The sequence below is a fragment of the Octopus bimaculoides genome, chromosome 13 (assembly GCF_001194135.2).
Source record: "Octopus bimaculoides isolate UCB-OBI-ISO-001 chromosome 13, ASM119413v2, whole genome shotgun sequence".
Taxonomy (NCBI): Eukaryota; Metazoa; Mollusca; class Cephalopoda; order Octopoda; family Octopodidae; genus Octopus; species Octopus bimaculoides.
In genome coordinates this window covers 25,620,214-25,636,943 of record NC_068993.1, presented here as the reverse complement: position 1 = coordinate 25,636,943, position 16,730 = coordinate 25,620,214, and the positions used below count along the sequence as shown (strand labels likewise).

The window sequence follows — 16,730 nt, the reverse complement described above, 5'->3', positions numbered from 1 at the left end:
ATATATATAAAAATACAAAATGGGACAAGAACGCAAAACATCCAAATAGACAATATAAAATGTTTAAATACACACACACACACACACACACACACACACACACACACACACATATATAAAGTCAAAGCCCATTCTAATAAAGGTGTCGTTGTTCACATTGTCTGTCTTTCTCCCTCTTTTTTCTTTCTGTTCCTTCTCTACTAACATTTATATCTCAGAAAATATTAGACATGAGATGGTTGATATTTACTGATTCCTTTTTACAATAATTCTTCAGGTTGCCTGCAGAACACATACCGTTCAAAGACTGATGTTATCTGTGTTCACTGTCCCAACTCCTCTCACACTGATGGTCCATTGAAAACCTCAATTAATGATTGCTTCTGTAATGAAGGTTACCGAGGCAGTCCACCTGACAACATTCCATGTGAAGGTAAGTACATTTTAGAATTTGTTTTGATTTAAGCTCTTTTCCTTTTACTTCTTTCTTGTTTTTCTTTTAGATAAATCTGTGAGTATGATATTATTTTTGATGACTGACCACTACTGTGCCAGGAAGGAAGCCTCCAAGTGGTCACACAACCTGCTAAGTCTTAGCAAAATTACAAAAGACCTTCATAAAGTATGGACACATTAGGATATGTAGAACTAGATAGAATCTGACTAAGATAGAAATAAATAGGTTGTTGACAGAAACGAAAATGTCCAAATGTCACAGAAAATGCCACAGATAATGTCCAAAGAAAAGATAGGGTATTCACAAACCTTTGATTCCAACTCAGTTCATTAAAGGCTGAATTAGCTCTAAACAGCAACAACAACTGACCAAAATAGCCATAGCTGTTTATAGTGTTGCTTGCAACGTGGTATCAAAATGTTCCAAGACTAGTTGTGCTTAATAAAAAATAACATATTTATCTAAGTTTTAACATCATTTCCTTCAAAATAGTCACCTTACAAAGCAATACCACCGGTCCCAGCATTCCTGCCACTTTTGGCTTGGAAGTCGTTTTCTGTGAGTGAGTCGAGGACATTCTGTGATTCACTCTGTATTTTGACAACGGTATAAAAAAGAAGTGACTTTTGAGTTGCATTTTTATCTTGGGGAAGGGATGAAAGTCTACAGGTGCTAAATCTGGTGAATACGGAAGGTGCAGAGGTGTTACCATATTGTTTTTGGCAAGAAACTCACAAGTGAGGAGTGCTCAATGACAAGGTGCATTGTTGTCATGATGAATCGAATTCCTTGTGCCCCACAGATTCAGTTGCTTTTGCCAAATGTCCTCCCTCAAGTGCTTCAAAATATCATTGATGATGATCTTTATGCATAAGATGATGAATTTTCTCCACATTTCCGGGGGTGATGTTCATAGCAGGTCTTCCACATCGCTCATTGTTTTCCAGGGATATTCTTCCACTTTTGAAGTGCTTGTGCTACCTGAAACATTGTATACAACCCATTGCCTTGTCACTGTAAGCTTGCCAAAACATGCATAATGTCTCTGTAGCAGACTTCCCAAGTTTAACGCAAAATTTCAAGATGACTCTTTGTTGCAACTTTCAGTCTATGACAGAAATTACAAACTACAGCATATGCATCACAAAAACACAAATTTCACAACTTGCAAAGTAAACACTGCAATGTCACTTGGCACACTGTCTCATGAAGGTCACTGCTAGCTCTCACTGTGCACACAACCATGTGCTGCCATCTGTTGGTGTGCTACAGAACGAGTCCCAGAACTTTTTGATACCACCTCGTATAGTGCTGTATCAGAGTGTGTTGGGCATAAGGTGACGAACTGGCAGAAACGTTAGCATGCCAGTCAAAATGCTTAGCGGTATTTTGTCTGTCTTTATGTTTTGAGTTCAAACTCCGCCGAGGTCGACTTTGCCTTTCATCCTTTCGGGGTCGATAAACTAAGCACCAGTTGCATACTGGGGTCAATCTAATCGACTGGGCCCCTCCCACAAAATTTCAGACCTTGTGTCTAGAGTAGAAAAGAGTGTGTTGGGCATACTTGCCATCCAATCTGTTCATACCTGATCAGGGAGGCGATGAGGGAAGAGTGATGATGGGACTGGAAGCAGGGGGATGTGATGTCACATCAAGAAGCTGGGTCTTTGAACAACCTCTTTCTTCGTTGGGACATCAAACACAACAGATGTGGATTGTTTTAGGGAGTAAACTTTTCTGGGCAGAAGCTTGGGTAGAGTGCACATGTGAGGGTGCAACTGTTGGGTTTTGCTGGTTCCTGTGACCCAGACCGACAGTCTGGATATGCTATTGCTGAATGCATCTTGAGGTGAAAGCAGCACTATTTGTGCCTCTAGCAAACATTTACAAAAAGTCTCCTTCAAATCTCTAAGGCAATATGTCACATGACCCAATGAAGGGACGGTATACTTAAATAGTAGAAGGGTACATGAGGTAGGGGTGGGGAGGAAGTTGGTTGGAGAGGGTTACAAAGATAATTTGATTAGATATTTGAAATATAATTTGTGAAGGAAAACTGATGGGGTTGGGGAGCAAGAAGAGGGAGGGGAATTCAAGCCAAATCACATTTGAAATAAAGTATTTTGATCAGACCTCCAGATATGGCTGTTTTAAGAAGTGGTATCAGAGTAGTGGTACTGGTCATAGTGGTGATGATGAGGGTAGGGTGGCAGTGCAGGGAGGAGAAGGGGGGTGGAAGCTGTGGGGTTGGTTAAAGTGTTGAGGGTGTGGTGGTAATAGGAGTAGTAATGGAGTAATAGTAGGGGTGGTGGTAGTAAATGTGGTATTGATAGTAGTAGTGGTGGTGGTGGTGGTGGTGGTGGTGTGGCAGAAGTAGTAGTCGTAGTGGTGGCAGTAGCAGTGGTGACAATGGTTCTAATTTTTGTTCAGATTTTGCTCAACATCAAAAGTAATTTATTTCATTAAAAATACAAGAAAACGTTTTTCTTTCAATAGGAAACCAAAAAATATATATAAATTTTCATTAAAATTAAAGATGCAGTGAGTAAGAAAGATAAAAATATGATAAAGTTTTTTGGAAAGAGATGAAAAATGTTTATGTATTTCACCAGTATCAACCATAGTAGCATGATGATGATGATGATATAGATGGTGATAATAATGATGGTGATGATGATGATGGTGATAATGTTAGTGATGATGAAAACAATGAAGGTGGTGATGATGGTGATGAAGAAGATGGGGATGAGGTTGATGATAGTGATGAAGAAGAGAATGATGACGATGCTAATGTTAATGCTGCCAACAATGATGATGATGGTGATAACAATGACAACAACAACAATGCCAATGATGATGACAGTGATCATAATGAAGATGACAACAACATCAGTGATAACGATAAAAAAGGTGGTGGTGGTGGTAGTGGTGATGTTGTTATTGTTGGTAGCTGGGATGATAAGAAGGATGAAAGTAATAATCATGAAGATGATAAATCGAATGATCACAATATCAGCAATAACAACAACAATGAAAAGGATGATGATGGAAGTGTTAATAATGAAGATGATTTTCATCATCATCAGCATCAGCTTCTGAAATAGCAGAAATTTCAAGAGTAGTGATGATGATGATGATGATGATGATGATGATGATGATGATGATGATGATGATGATGATGATGATGATGATGGTGACAAAGATGATGATTATGATGACGGAATATTTGCACCAGTAGTGACAATGATGACAATGAGAGTGATGGTAATTGTAATGTTGATGAAAACCCTGATTATGATGTGAATGACATTGATAACAATTCGATGATGATGATGATGATGATGATGATGATGTTGTGTTAGGTATTTAAAAACAAATTTCAACCCCACCTTTCATAAAATAAAAAAAACGAAAAAAAACTGCAAATCCATAATTTTCAATTCCTTTAATAAGTTAATTGCTATAATTAATCAGACAATTATTACTCAATGACAACTTCCCATTTAATTTATCATTTTTATAAGAAAACATGACAGTTTAACAACAACTACCACTACTACTACTACTATTTCAGTTGTTGCTGTAACTACTAGAAAACATAAGTTTGACCACCATCTCCACTGCTGCTGCTGCTGCTGCAACTACTACTACTACTACTACTACTACTACTACTACTACTACTACTACTACTACTACTACTACTACTACTAATACTACTTCTACTACTACTACTACCACCACCACCAACTTCATCACAGCAATTGCACTAAAACCCCTTTTTACCCATCACCCTTAGTTGTCTATGCTGTTGATAAAAGAGTAGGAATGTTTTACATTCCTTTTCTTAGTTGATGTTGTTGTGCTTAAAATCTTTGTTGACAACTACAGGTAGACATTCACTAATGAATGAAGCTATAGGCTGGGTTTATATTGATGTGAATTGCGGTGGTGTGGTGAGTAATTAAGGTTGCTCATCAGTTCCTGTCATTATACTGAATTTCTGCTAATTGAAAAGAAAATCTATATCATGGTGATAACTGACAAAACATGAAAGGACAAACACTTAAATTCAAAACTCCCAATGTCCTGATACAAGATGTCCACAGGATCTCAGTTCGGGTTTGAGTTTTAATAATCAGTCACCATTGTAACTGTGGTCATCAACTTTTCTCTAATTTGGGACATCTTCTTCTAGAATTCAGGACTTAAAAATGTGCAAATCATAGTTTTAAAGACAGCATTTTATTGTGAGTAAGTTCTATGGACACAGGAATGGAGATGGAGCTAGGGTTTTTGCATCACAATCATATGTTTTTGGGTTCAATCCGACTGCATTGCACCTCATGCAAAGTGCTCCTAACCATAATCTCAGATCGAGTAATAACACAGGAACTGTGCAGAAGCTTGTCTTATATATATATATATATATATATATATATATACAAGGTGCTTAGGCTAAATTTGACAGTTTGCATAAAAAGAAAAGGAAACAAAATCCCATCTGAAACCTGGAGCATGCATTGCTCACTGTGTCACTACAGAGGTCTTCAAAACCCTCCTTGATCTTGGCCACCAACTCAGCTTTGGTGTAGTAGTTGGTGTCTTTCTCAACCATGTCCTACACATGGGATTACAATTGGGGGAATTAGGAGGCCAGAAATTGGGGTTGCTGAAAATGTAGAAATTCTCCAACAACCACTTGTGGCACTTTCTGGAGTTACAAGACATGGAATCAAATCCTGTACCCAATATATGGCCCTCCAGCTGCAACCTTCTCTGGTCAGGGATTGACCACAGGATCCAGGAGCTTCACATAGCTGTCTGAATTGAGTCTAAGTCCCTGTTTAAAGATTTGGAGATGGATCCCACTGTCTGGATGTAGTCAAAACGTCAGCTGTGTCCCTTCCTACAGGCCACAACCTTGTAGTCTCTGCTGTGGCTGTCTATATCAAGCTTATAGCCTTGAGCAGTAGTCATGATGCTGGCGTTTTGATACCTGTAATGAATCATCATGATACAGGTAGCTCTTTTCCAATTTTAAGATGACTTCTAGTCCTCCATATCAGCTAAATTTTTCTCAACCACTTCAATCTTTATGCTATCCAATGCCATTGACTGTTCACCAAACTTCAAGTTTTTCCTGAAGAACAGAGACATAAAATATGTGAAATTTAGCCCAAACAGCCTATATTTAGATATATGTATATATTTATGTGTGCTTGTGTATGGATGTATAGGTTCAACATCTGTTTATCTGCCTGTGTCTTCCTTAAACTTTGCAAAATGTACTAGCTATTAAAACACACAAATGAAAGAACAAATGTATATATGTATACATACATATATATGTATGTATGTATGTATGTTATCAATCAGTTTCTTTAGCACCCTTTCATATCTACTATCAATCTCAATAACCTCACATATTTTCTGAGGTTGCCATCCTTTTACTCACTGTAACCACCCCTATGTACCTCTGATCTCCACCTCTGTTACTGTAGCTCTCTCCCTCTTTCTCTCTCCCTCACACTTGCTCACACACACTTCTACTTTATACATTGTCTCTCTATATTTCTTTTATCTATCTACAAGTTTATTATGCAGCTACTCCTCATTCATTCTCTACAGTCACTTATCACCTTCTCCTTCCATATCCACTCCTATTTCTTTCACCTTCTTCCCCCATACTGATATTTCCCATCAATCACCCCTCCACCCTTGTTCATCATTCACCACATTCATATCTACTTCCACCACTAAATGCATATCACTCTCTTCTCACACCCTTATAAACCTACCCTCCCATCCTTCCCTATTCTCTTCCAGTACCATCAGTTTGCTCTGATACCTTGTCACTTCCATTTTTATCTTTCCAGTTACTCCCACTCACCCTTGAATAATGTGAAGTAACCATGTATGTCTTCTACAGCAAGACACCTATACCTGTTCCTCTATCATACTTTAGTTTCTCAACATCTGGCATAACCCCTCCCCCCTCTCTGCTACAACCCCACTCATTTCAAGTGACTTTTTCTTTGTCTTGCAAGTTACTTGGCAACCTCACTATTATTAGTGTCATTTAATTGTGTTAAATAGTTGGCATTAGGAAGGGCAGCCAGCTGTTGCAATTATGACAACACAGACATTAGAGCTTAATGCAGTCTTCCTGTCAAACCACCCAACACATACTAGCATGGAAGATGGATATTACATTATGATGAAGATGATGACATTATATGCACATGCATCATATAAACACATATCTGTATGTGTGTGGTTGTATGGGTGTGTATACATTTTGTTAATGTATAGTGATGAAAAATGGAAAAACTAGTGACAGGCCCTTGTCATTTTCCCCATCAGAAATGCAGTGAACCTGTAAATGACCCAACAGAAACCTGTAACAAATGCTGTTGTTGTTCAAAGATTGTGATGCAGAAATAAATTAGCTACTATACTGAGAAGGTCAGACAACTACAGTGACATTGTGACCTTTCGCCAGAGCTGATTGGTCTCATACCACTACTCAGGTATTCCTGACTTACCTGTTTCTCCTGCTCTCATCTCACCTTGAAACACCTCATTATCTCTTTTACCCAATTTTTCCTCCCTAGAATGTCAACCATATGGAATTTTATACCTGCAAATGTTTTTCTGACAGCCATCAACTAGTTACTATTCTTGGAAAACATTGACAATCTTGAAGAACCGAATCTTTTGTAAGCAATGGAAATATAACAATGTAAAACCTCTCTTTATGCCTGCCGTATGATGCAGTCTATAGGTTGTGACTATATTAGATAGACTGTAATGTTATAAAGTGAGTAATTGAGACTGTGGCTTGGGTGTATGCTCCTACTGTAGTGGTGTGTATTGTAGTCAGTAGAAAAGAATAAACAAAATTCAGTTGTTGAGTCCTGTTAGAATGGTATAGCTGTACAATACATAACAAATCTGTCTGGAGGTTATCTCGTAACAGACAAGTGCTTACTCAGCAACACACTACAACCATTGATTCACAAGTATGCAACATCTTTATCCATTCCGATGTCACAACAATAATGGCTCCAGTTCCATTAACCCTTCAGCATTCAGATTACTCTGTAAAATGTACGAGGTGATACTGAAAAGTTCCTGGCTTTGGGTAAAAGAAAATACAGGACAATCAGTTAATTATGATTTTATTCAGCATATCCTCCTCTCAGATTCAAACAATTATTGCAGCAGTCCGTCAGCTTCTCCAAGCCCTGTAAAAGAACTCAGAAGGTTGGGTCTCCAACCAAGCCTTTCACCATACCTTTAAAGCCAAGAAATTTTCAGCACTCCTTCATAATGCTTATTTATTCACATTGTTTTGAATTAATCCTGCTTTGAGATTTCATTGATGTGATTGTTTATTTTTCGAATAACTTTGTAGGGCAGGTGTGAGAGGTTGGATCTGGTCAATTTGAACATAAAACATTTAGAATATGGCCAGTTTAAATGCTAAACTAGCAAACTATGAACTGGCCTCACCTACACACATACACACATGATGCAATTATCCCTTTCTTTCTTCAGATTACTTAAATATCACACTTGCCACATTCTGTACTAAATTGTCCAATACTTGCCCCTCAGAATAATATCTTTCAGAAATTCTTCAGGAATGGGTCTGTTAGTAACTTTGTTGGAAATATTGAAGTGTTTACCATTTATCATTTGTCATTTTCTCCACAGACATTGATGAATGTGAGAACAATTATTTTGCCTGTGAACACAAATGTCACAATACTCCTGGCTCTGTTCACTGTTCCTGTCCCAAAGGATACCAACTAACAGAAAATAAGAAGAACTGCACTGGTAATAAGCACTTTACTATTCGTTGTTGTTGTTGTTCTTCTTGTTCTTCTTCTTCTTCTTCTTCTTCTTCTTCTTCTTCTTCTTCTTCTTCTTCTTCTTCTTCTTCTTCTTCTTCTTTTTCTTTTTTTTTTCTTGTAAAAATCTCACAGGATCACAGAACCATGTGATATATAAGGAATAATCAGTCTTGGAAACAAATAAAAGATGACTACTTTGTATGTAAATTTGACAATAAAAAATATTTTGCAATGATGCCATCAATAAAATTGCGTCTAAGAGCTTTTCATAAAGAAGATGGATGACAATTGTAGAGCTTTCAAGAATTTATCTAATGTCAATAGATTACAGCATAAAAGGACAAAGACAATGAAGGGGAGTCTGTAGGATTGCTTGACCTTCTATAAATAACAGCCTTTGGTGAAAGTCACCACTGTTATTCCATTGTTTTGGGGTTTTCTAGTGAAACACATTTATGCCATATTGATGCAGTCAGCTGAATGATTAGGTGTGTCCCATAGGTATTTTGCTCTTTGATCATTTTTGTCTTATTCCAACCATGACCACCCTACCTGGTTTTGCTATCTTATATTTAAGACTAATTTATCCTCTATATTCTTCTATTGTGATGATAAAATGGTAGAATTTAAAGTAAATTTGCCTGCTATCTGTAGCAGGTCAATTAACCAAACTAAATTTCCCTCATCATTTCAATCCTATCATGGTGTTATTCATTGGTAGTGAATAAATTTAAAAGCTTCATGATATTTAACTGCTTAATAAAAAATTAGAATTTCTTTTTTTTGTTTGCGGTAGGAGCAGTATTACTGCAAATTCTCACATTCTGTAAAGTGGTTGGCATTAGGGAGAGCATCCACCATAGAGACCATGCCGAAACAGATTGGAGCCTGGAGAGCTCCTGGTTGGCCATCTCCTGTCAAACTGTTCAACCCATTCCAGCATGTTAAATGGATGTTAAACAATGATGATGATGATGATGAAGTTATGTCACCATTCTACAAGGCTCTCACAAGTCTTACAATAGAGTAATACTCCCGTATCAAGAACAGTGTTGCTGAGAAAGGCCACTTGATTAATTGGCAGACATGTTGTCTACTCTGCCTTTTTTCTTTCTATAATAATCTCTTTTTCTTGGAGCCAGCTGATTTTGTACTTCCACCACTCAGGCATTCCCAAACCACTTATCTCTCCACCTCACATCAACCCTGCTGCATCCCCTCCCCTCCTCTGCATTAACTGCTATTCTCAGTATAAAATTTTGTGAGAATTGTTGCTGGTATGTGGTATGACATATATAATCTAGCTGCTATATTGTGCCAGTCAAATACATGTAGAGGTTTCTTCTCACTCTACCACTCAGGCATTCCTGACTCAGCTCTATCTCCTATTCTCCTCACCAATATTGAGTTCATCCCACCTTGAGTCAGCTCCTTAACTCCTTTCCAAGTTCTTTTTCCTTAAAATGTCAGCTATCTGGTATTCTCTGCCAAGTCATGTTTTTCTGGCAACCTTCAACTTTTAATCATTTTTGGGAAAAAATTAACAGTGTTGAAGGGTCAATGAAGGATATGATCACAGCCTTCTTGTGTTGCAATACTGTGTAAAGTGTTTTACATATGTCTGATGGCATTGATTACTGTTGTTGTTAATATTGAATTATTTTGTAAGGCTGTGAGCTGGCAGAATCATAAGCATGCTGGGCAAAATGATTAGTGACATCTTGTCCGTTTTTACATTTTGAGTTTAAATTCCACTGAAGTCAGCTTTGATTGTTATCCTTTTAAGGTCAATAAAATACCAGTTGAGTACTGGGGTCAATGAAATCAACTTAGCCCCATTCTTAAAGTTGCTGGCCTTGTGCCAGAATTTGAAACCAGTATTAAATTATTTTGTACCTATGCTAGAAATAATTATTTTCATGTAATTTTTCATGTTTAGACGTCAATGAATGCCTTAGCAGTAATGGTAACTGTGCCCAAATCTGCATCAACACTATCGGCTCTCATCATTGTGAGTGTGAACCAGAGAAATATGTCTTGGCAGCAAATGGATATTCCTGTTCTGGTAAGTTAATATTACTAAAGTCATCCTATTTAGATGTTGAAAATAAATCAAACTGGGAACTTCACTTCTAAAAGACCCGTATTACTATTGTATTCTCTCATGTAAAATCTTTAGAAAATTAGATTCTGCTATCATTTTGTGTATATAAAATATGCTGTTGAAATATTTACCAAAATTAAATGTCATTTCAAGAATTACACTGGGTTGATATTTAGTTAAGAAAACAGAGAATTGTAGAAGGAATCTAGAAAGGAAGCTTTGCTCTTTATTACTTTTTGAACAGTATGGTACCTATTCTGCAAGAAGTAATGATTATTTTGTCTTAACTATCATTGCTGCAAAAGATGATTGAATGGTTAACTAGTAAAAAGAGGCAAACACTAATGTTTGGTAAAAACAATTATCCTGTTAGATAATACCAGCAGTGTAGGTTGGTGGAATAAACTAAAGATGTGTTGACTGACAAGTGCATATTAGAGGTCCTTATGACGTTGTGATACAAAATAGCATGCTTCATTTGTCTATCACAATGAAATTTTATCAAAATAGGAAGTAGTTACTCAGAAGATATTTGGTTGTAGCATCTAAGACTGATGTTAATGACCATAGGACTTTAGAGAGCTGTTGATCCATTGAGTCAAATTCATCAATTATATTTAAAAATAACTACAAATGAATTATTGCTATTTTAAATTTTATTGTGTTGTTATTGGCACATATATCATTCTGAATAATGGTTTCAGTGAAGAGCATTAATAGACATTTAGACATGATGATGAGTTGTTGTGTTGTGTGGTAAAAGAAAATCTATTGCATGGACACAACTGATAAAGCATGAAGGAATGACCCAAAGTTCAAGAATACTGACCTGTAAAGGCTTCAGAACTACTGATCTCACAAACAGTGAAGAAAAAGTGAATTAGGAAAAAAGAAAAAAGAAAACAGAAAATGTAACAGCTTTAATCGTTATAATTCTTTTGTTTGTTAGTATTACATGTTGCTTGACTTTGTATGACAGTGAATAAAATAAGAGTACAAAGGAAGATGTAAGAATTATCAAAATTTTAAGTATGATTTAATTTGTCCTCTGTCCCAATTGGGTAAAATTTCACAGTTCCAAACGTCAGCTTGAGGAGGGAAATGGGTGAAATTTAAGTTAGTTGGATATGTTATGTTACTTTAGGAAAAACAATGAGTGAGAAGGCAGCTGGTCATGGCATTGGTCAATGTACAGGGTGCGGTGAATAAATTATCGTCTAAATTATGCAAAAATGAAAATAACACTGACATCTAATTTTAGCAGATATATTTACCAAAATTACATAAAAAATATTTTGAAATACTAAGGAGTGAATTTATTCAATAAAATTGCCATTGGTTTCAACCACGGCCTCTAGACAACTTCGGAACCTCCTGCAACTCTTCTGGGTGGCCTCCTTGTTTAATTTGGTGAATGCTGTCATAATCCTTGCCTTCAGTTCATCTTTAGTGCTACAAGGAGTTTTGTTGGTCTCTTGCTCAACTGTGCCCCACATATAATAATCAAGGGGGTTACAGTCTGGGGAATTAGGTGGTCAGATGTTAGGGGTGATGTGGTCGTAGAAATTGTCTGACAGCCATGACTGGGTTCTCCTGCTTGTGTGGCATGGTGCAGAGTCCTGTTGCCAGACATAATGTCTTCCAGCAATCATCCTCTTGACCCAGGGCAGCACTACCTCCTCCAGGCACTTGATGTTGACTTCTGTGTTCAGTCTGAATCTGTGTGGGAAGATGAATGGAGGCATAATGTTGCCATCACTAGTGATCACTCCAAACATCTTGATGTTGATTGAATGTTTGATTTTATCACTCTCAGCACAATTTTTATCACTTCCAGTATGAATGCCAGGCAGTATAGCATGTTGTTTCCAAATTTCTGGCAGAGTGAATTGTGTCATGGTGCTGTTTTTCTCACAGATGGTGCCCAACTGACCCTACTATACTGTGTAGTTGACAAAATCAAAGCAAACAATGTGCATGTGGGAAATTAAAAGTATAAAGTGGTGACAATTTACCCATTGCTCCCTGCATATGGAAAAGACAATTACATTGGTATGCACTTGGAAATACACGATACCAGCTGAATAACATCAGTGGCTTGTGTGCTGAAATGTAACTGTGAAAGAACAATGAAGACTTGAAAGGAAATGGTTAAACACAGACTTGAGAATATTGTAAAAGTGTTTGATGAGAGGGAAAAAAAGAAGCATCGAAAGATATGAAGAAATGATTCAGTGAACCATGAAACATGTATGAGCATAGATGTAACCGGAGAGAACTGGAAGCAGTGAAACTCTTCCTGTGTGTAGGTGTGAAGAGACATACAATACCCTTTGGCTTGTCGCATCTACTAATTAAGGTTTGATCACCAAAATATATTTTCCCCCAGGCACCAAGTATCTTTTCTGTGCAACTGACCAAAAGAGTAATATAAATGAACTGGATTATGATCATGATGATTAAAAAGTGACCATTTGGTTCCAAAATCTTATCCATAAAAGCAAATGCATAAAAAAATCAATAAGTAATTCTGTAATTCTATAAGTGGTGTGTAGTATAGGTTGAGCAAGTTTGTTTGTAACCATATATAATATGCATGTGTGTGTGTATGTGTGTGCGTGTGTGCATGTGTGTGTGTGCATGTGTGTGTGTGTGTGTGTGTGTGTGTGTGTGTGTGTGTGTGTGTGCCTGTGTGTGTGTGTAGAGTGAGAGAGACAGACAAACAGACACACTGTATAGAAACCAATCTGGTGGATTGTACATGTAATTCAAAAGATAAAGCCTTGTCATACACTGTGTCACATTGATTCTACCTGAGAGTTACAATAAATGGTACCTGTGTCTGTGGAATATTCAACCACTTACATGTTAATTCAGGGGTAGGTAATTCAAATAAGTGAACAACTGAATTCTCATCATCAAATTATGGAGATCCTTTGAATGCATATTTACATCATCATCATCATCACCATTTAATGTCTGTTTTTTTATGATTGCATACATACATACATACATACATACATACATATATATACATACAAACAAACAAACAAACAAACAAACAAACAAACAAACAATATGGTGCCGTTAGCGTCAGACGTGCAGGTGTAGAGGACACTTTAAAATTACATTTTTCTTTCAGAATGTTTCCATCTACATTTATGCCAACTCCTCCAGCTTAAATCAGTAACTGGTTTATTTTTTTCCATTATGAATAAGAGAAACACCCTTTACTTGCCAACACAGCACTATTCAGACTGGATTCAAAAGAAATATACCTTATGCAATGAGTAAGTTCACTGGTATAATCATGGCTGAAATTGATAACACCATTACCAATGAAACAAGCACTACAGCACCAGTAAGCTATCTGAGAAGCCACAAGAACTTTGGATTTTGCATCTACTTTGATGCTATGAAAAAGCTTGTGAAGACCCTTCTATTGGATATATGAAGCAGTTAAAAAAAATACTGGGATGAAGTTCACCCTAATTTAAGAATTGTGAAACAATTTTGACAACAAGCATTCTTCTTTAGAAAAAGTGTCTTGCTTTAGCGATGTAAATCAATCTTCTCAAAAATAGAAACAGAACTGGTCAAACCTGCCAGAAAAGGGATCAAAAATAATGTAAACAAACTGTTGCCAGCATCATTAAATTTGTGTGCCTCTCCAAATGTAGCTGAGTCAATAGAGACAATTATGGAATATACTCAACTTAGAAACATTCTGAAACCACTGTTCCTAGGAAACTTGGATCTTTTCTGTTACTCTCGCAGTTTAAAGTTTTAATAAGTTTTAATGAATAAAGTGATGTGAAATAATAAAACAGACATGTTAACAATTTAAGAAAGAAAAATCCTCAATGAAATTTTTTTTTGTGAAAAATAGTAAAATAAACAAAGCAAATTGTACATTATACTACTGTAGTAATAGTTCAGTTCATGTGAACAGTACATTTTTTGTTGCAAAACTTAAAAAACAAAAGTGAGATACACTCTCAGGGTTTGTCAAACAAATTACAATTTTCATTGTCTCTTATGTCGCATAAACTCAGACATATGAGTCACCCACAGAACGGTGGGTCCTGCAGTATTGTTTATTCCCTCATTTTATACAAACCCACTTGTTGCATGCTGGTAATATCTTTCGAATTAATAAACTCAGCACTGTGGTTCACTGTTCTATGTCAAAAATTATAATCAATTTTAGGAATGTGAGAATAGGCTCTCCACATGTCACTCAAAATTGTGGATCCTGGAAGGATCAACTGTTGTATGCATTCCTCTTATGAGTCACAATTCTGATACGGCACCACGTAAAGCAAAACATGTCTGGTCTCATGACACACTTCTCCAAAAACTCAATGCCCAGGTAACAAATACCCTTCCTCGGTTATTTTTACATCTTGTGAAAACTGTTTTGTTTATCTTAACAATCTCCCCAGGACCACCTATCTGGGTTGTGGAGCTGTTGTAATTAGTTCAACACAAAACCAAACTGAAGTCCTTGACCCATGAATAAAGGTAAAATAGCAGTACACTCCTAAGAGGATGGGTGTCACCTTCCAACTATATATCTTTTCTGACAGGCACACACTTGCTGTATCTTTTTCAGGAGTAGACTACAACTTGGTTTATTACTATGGGAACAGGCACTAATGTATCTGTGGCTTTCAATTGGATAAAATTAACCAAAATTTTCAAACTTTAAAAGTTATTAACTTTTTATTTATTTATTTATTAACTTATGACCAAAATGAATTTCATTTCTATAATTAACATACAAAACTACATCAATACACCAAATTTGAAAATAATTGGAACAAAATTTTAAAAAATAGAAAATTGGGACAGCAACAAAAAACAATCTGATAGCTTTTCACTTTTTGAAATTATTGTTAAGTGATAGGTCATTCCTAATAAGATTTTAAAAAAGATTCAACAGCTCTAATGTTGAAAGTTATCAATGATCTTGCTGGAGAACACATGGAATCATGTGATGTTAATAACAGGAATACTAATACTCTCATATACACAGCTATACAAATCTGCAATGTAATTGGTAATGAAATTACTAAATGGAAACAACCTAGGTGGGAAACAAACCTTGAAGAAAACATCAACAATCTGTGCCATCATGTAGGATGATTAACCACGATAATAAAATGTAAGAAGGAAAATGAGTTTCCACCTCATCAGTTACATCTTATGAATAAATTAAGTAAACTCTGTGATGATTCTTTACACACCTAGCTCTTGAAAGAAGGTTAGTTGCTCTAAAGCACAAACTCAGGAAACTGAGCCAAAATCTTCACTACTACAGGTGAATTTTTGAATGAACCTACATAAATCACAAGTTTGCTTCTAACTCACAAAGGAGAGATGAGGAGGGAAAATATTACCATTAAGGAAGCTCCCACTCAAGATCTTGATTGATTCTAATTGGAAATCTGGGGCGAAAAAGAGATCTCAACCTTCATGCATCATGGCTAATTACAGTAAGGAGAGACCACTGTAGCAACATCAACAGTAAAACACATGCATTGATACTTTGACCATAGCTGTCTGCAAACTGTATCATGGGAGGGCACCTGCAAGGAGCCTAATAATTGGATATTGGTATAAGAGGCTGACATTTTATGGAAAACTATTAATATATATATATACAGAAGCACTATAGAAGGTCAAATTGACAAACCAAATTGGTTTACTATAGCATGGACAAATCTTATTGCCAAGAATGAAACCACCAAGTTGGCTGGAAACTATAGGCCCATTGCTTACCTAAAAATTGTGTATAAACTGTACATAAACTGCCTCAAATCTAACAACATAGTAACTGATGAGTAGGCAGGTGGAGAGAATGGAGTGTGGGGATGTGCTGAACAATTTTTTGATAAACAAAGCTATACTGTCTGAAGTTAGAAAAAATATCATAGGAGCCTTACAGCAGTATGGCTTCTTCATAAGAAAGCATTTGACTCTGTTCCCCACTTATGGCTGATGAAGTGTCTCTATTTGGCAAAAGTGCCTGCTATCTTAATTGCCGCCATCGAGAGGTCCACAAAAACTTGGGCAACAATTCTTACATATAGAACTGAGAGTGGGACAATTGTCTCCAATGTTACAAAGGGAATATTCCAAGGAGATAGTCTTTCTGTCCATTTTAGCATTAGACCATTATAATTCCAGATAGAAAAATTAAGCGGCTACATGCTAAGGTCTACAACTGTTAGAGATATTCATGTAACCCATAATTTCTTTGTGGATGACCTCAAGGTTTATGTTTTTTGCGGGGGGGGGGGCATTG

At 36.5% G+C, this 16,730-nt stretch overlaps 1 protein-coding gene across 1 annotated transcript in view; it reads left to right on the top strand.

The window, feature by feature from the left end:
- The window catches only part of LOC106871923 (fibrillin-1), a 694,404-nt gene that overhangs the window by 515,947 nt on the left and 161,727 nt on the right, over positions 1-16,730 (top strand). Inside the window, exons 18-20 of the mRNA XM_052972376.1 lie at positions 278-433; positions 8,177-8,299; positions 10,256-10,381. Coding sequence (XP_052828336.1) covers positions 278-433; positions 8,177-8,299; positions 10,256-10,381 — 405 coding nt within the window. The remainder of the gene's footprint in view (positions 1-277; positions 434-8,176; positions 8,300-10,255; positions 10,382-16,730) is intronic.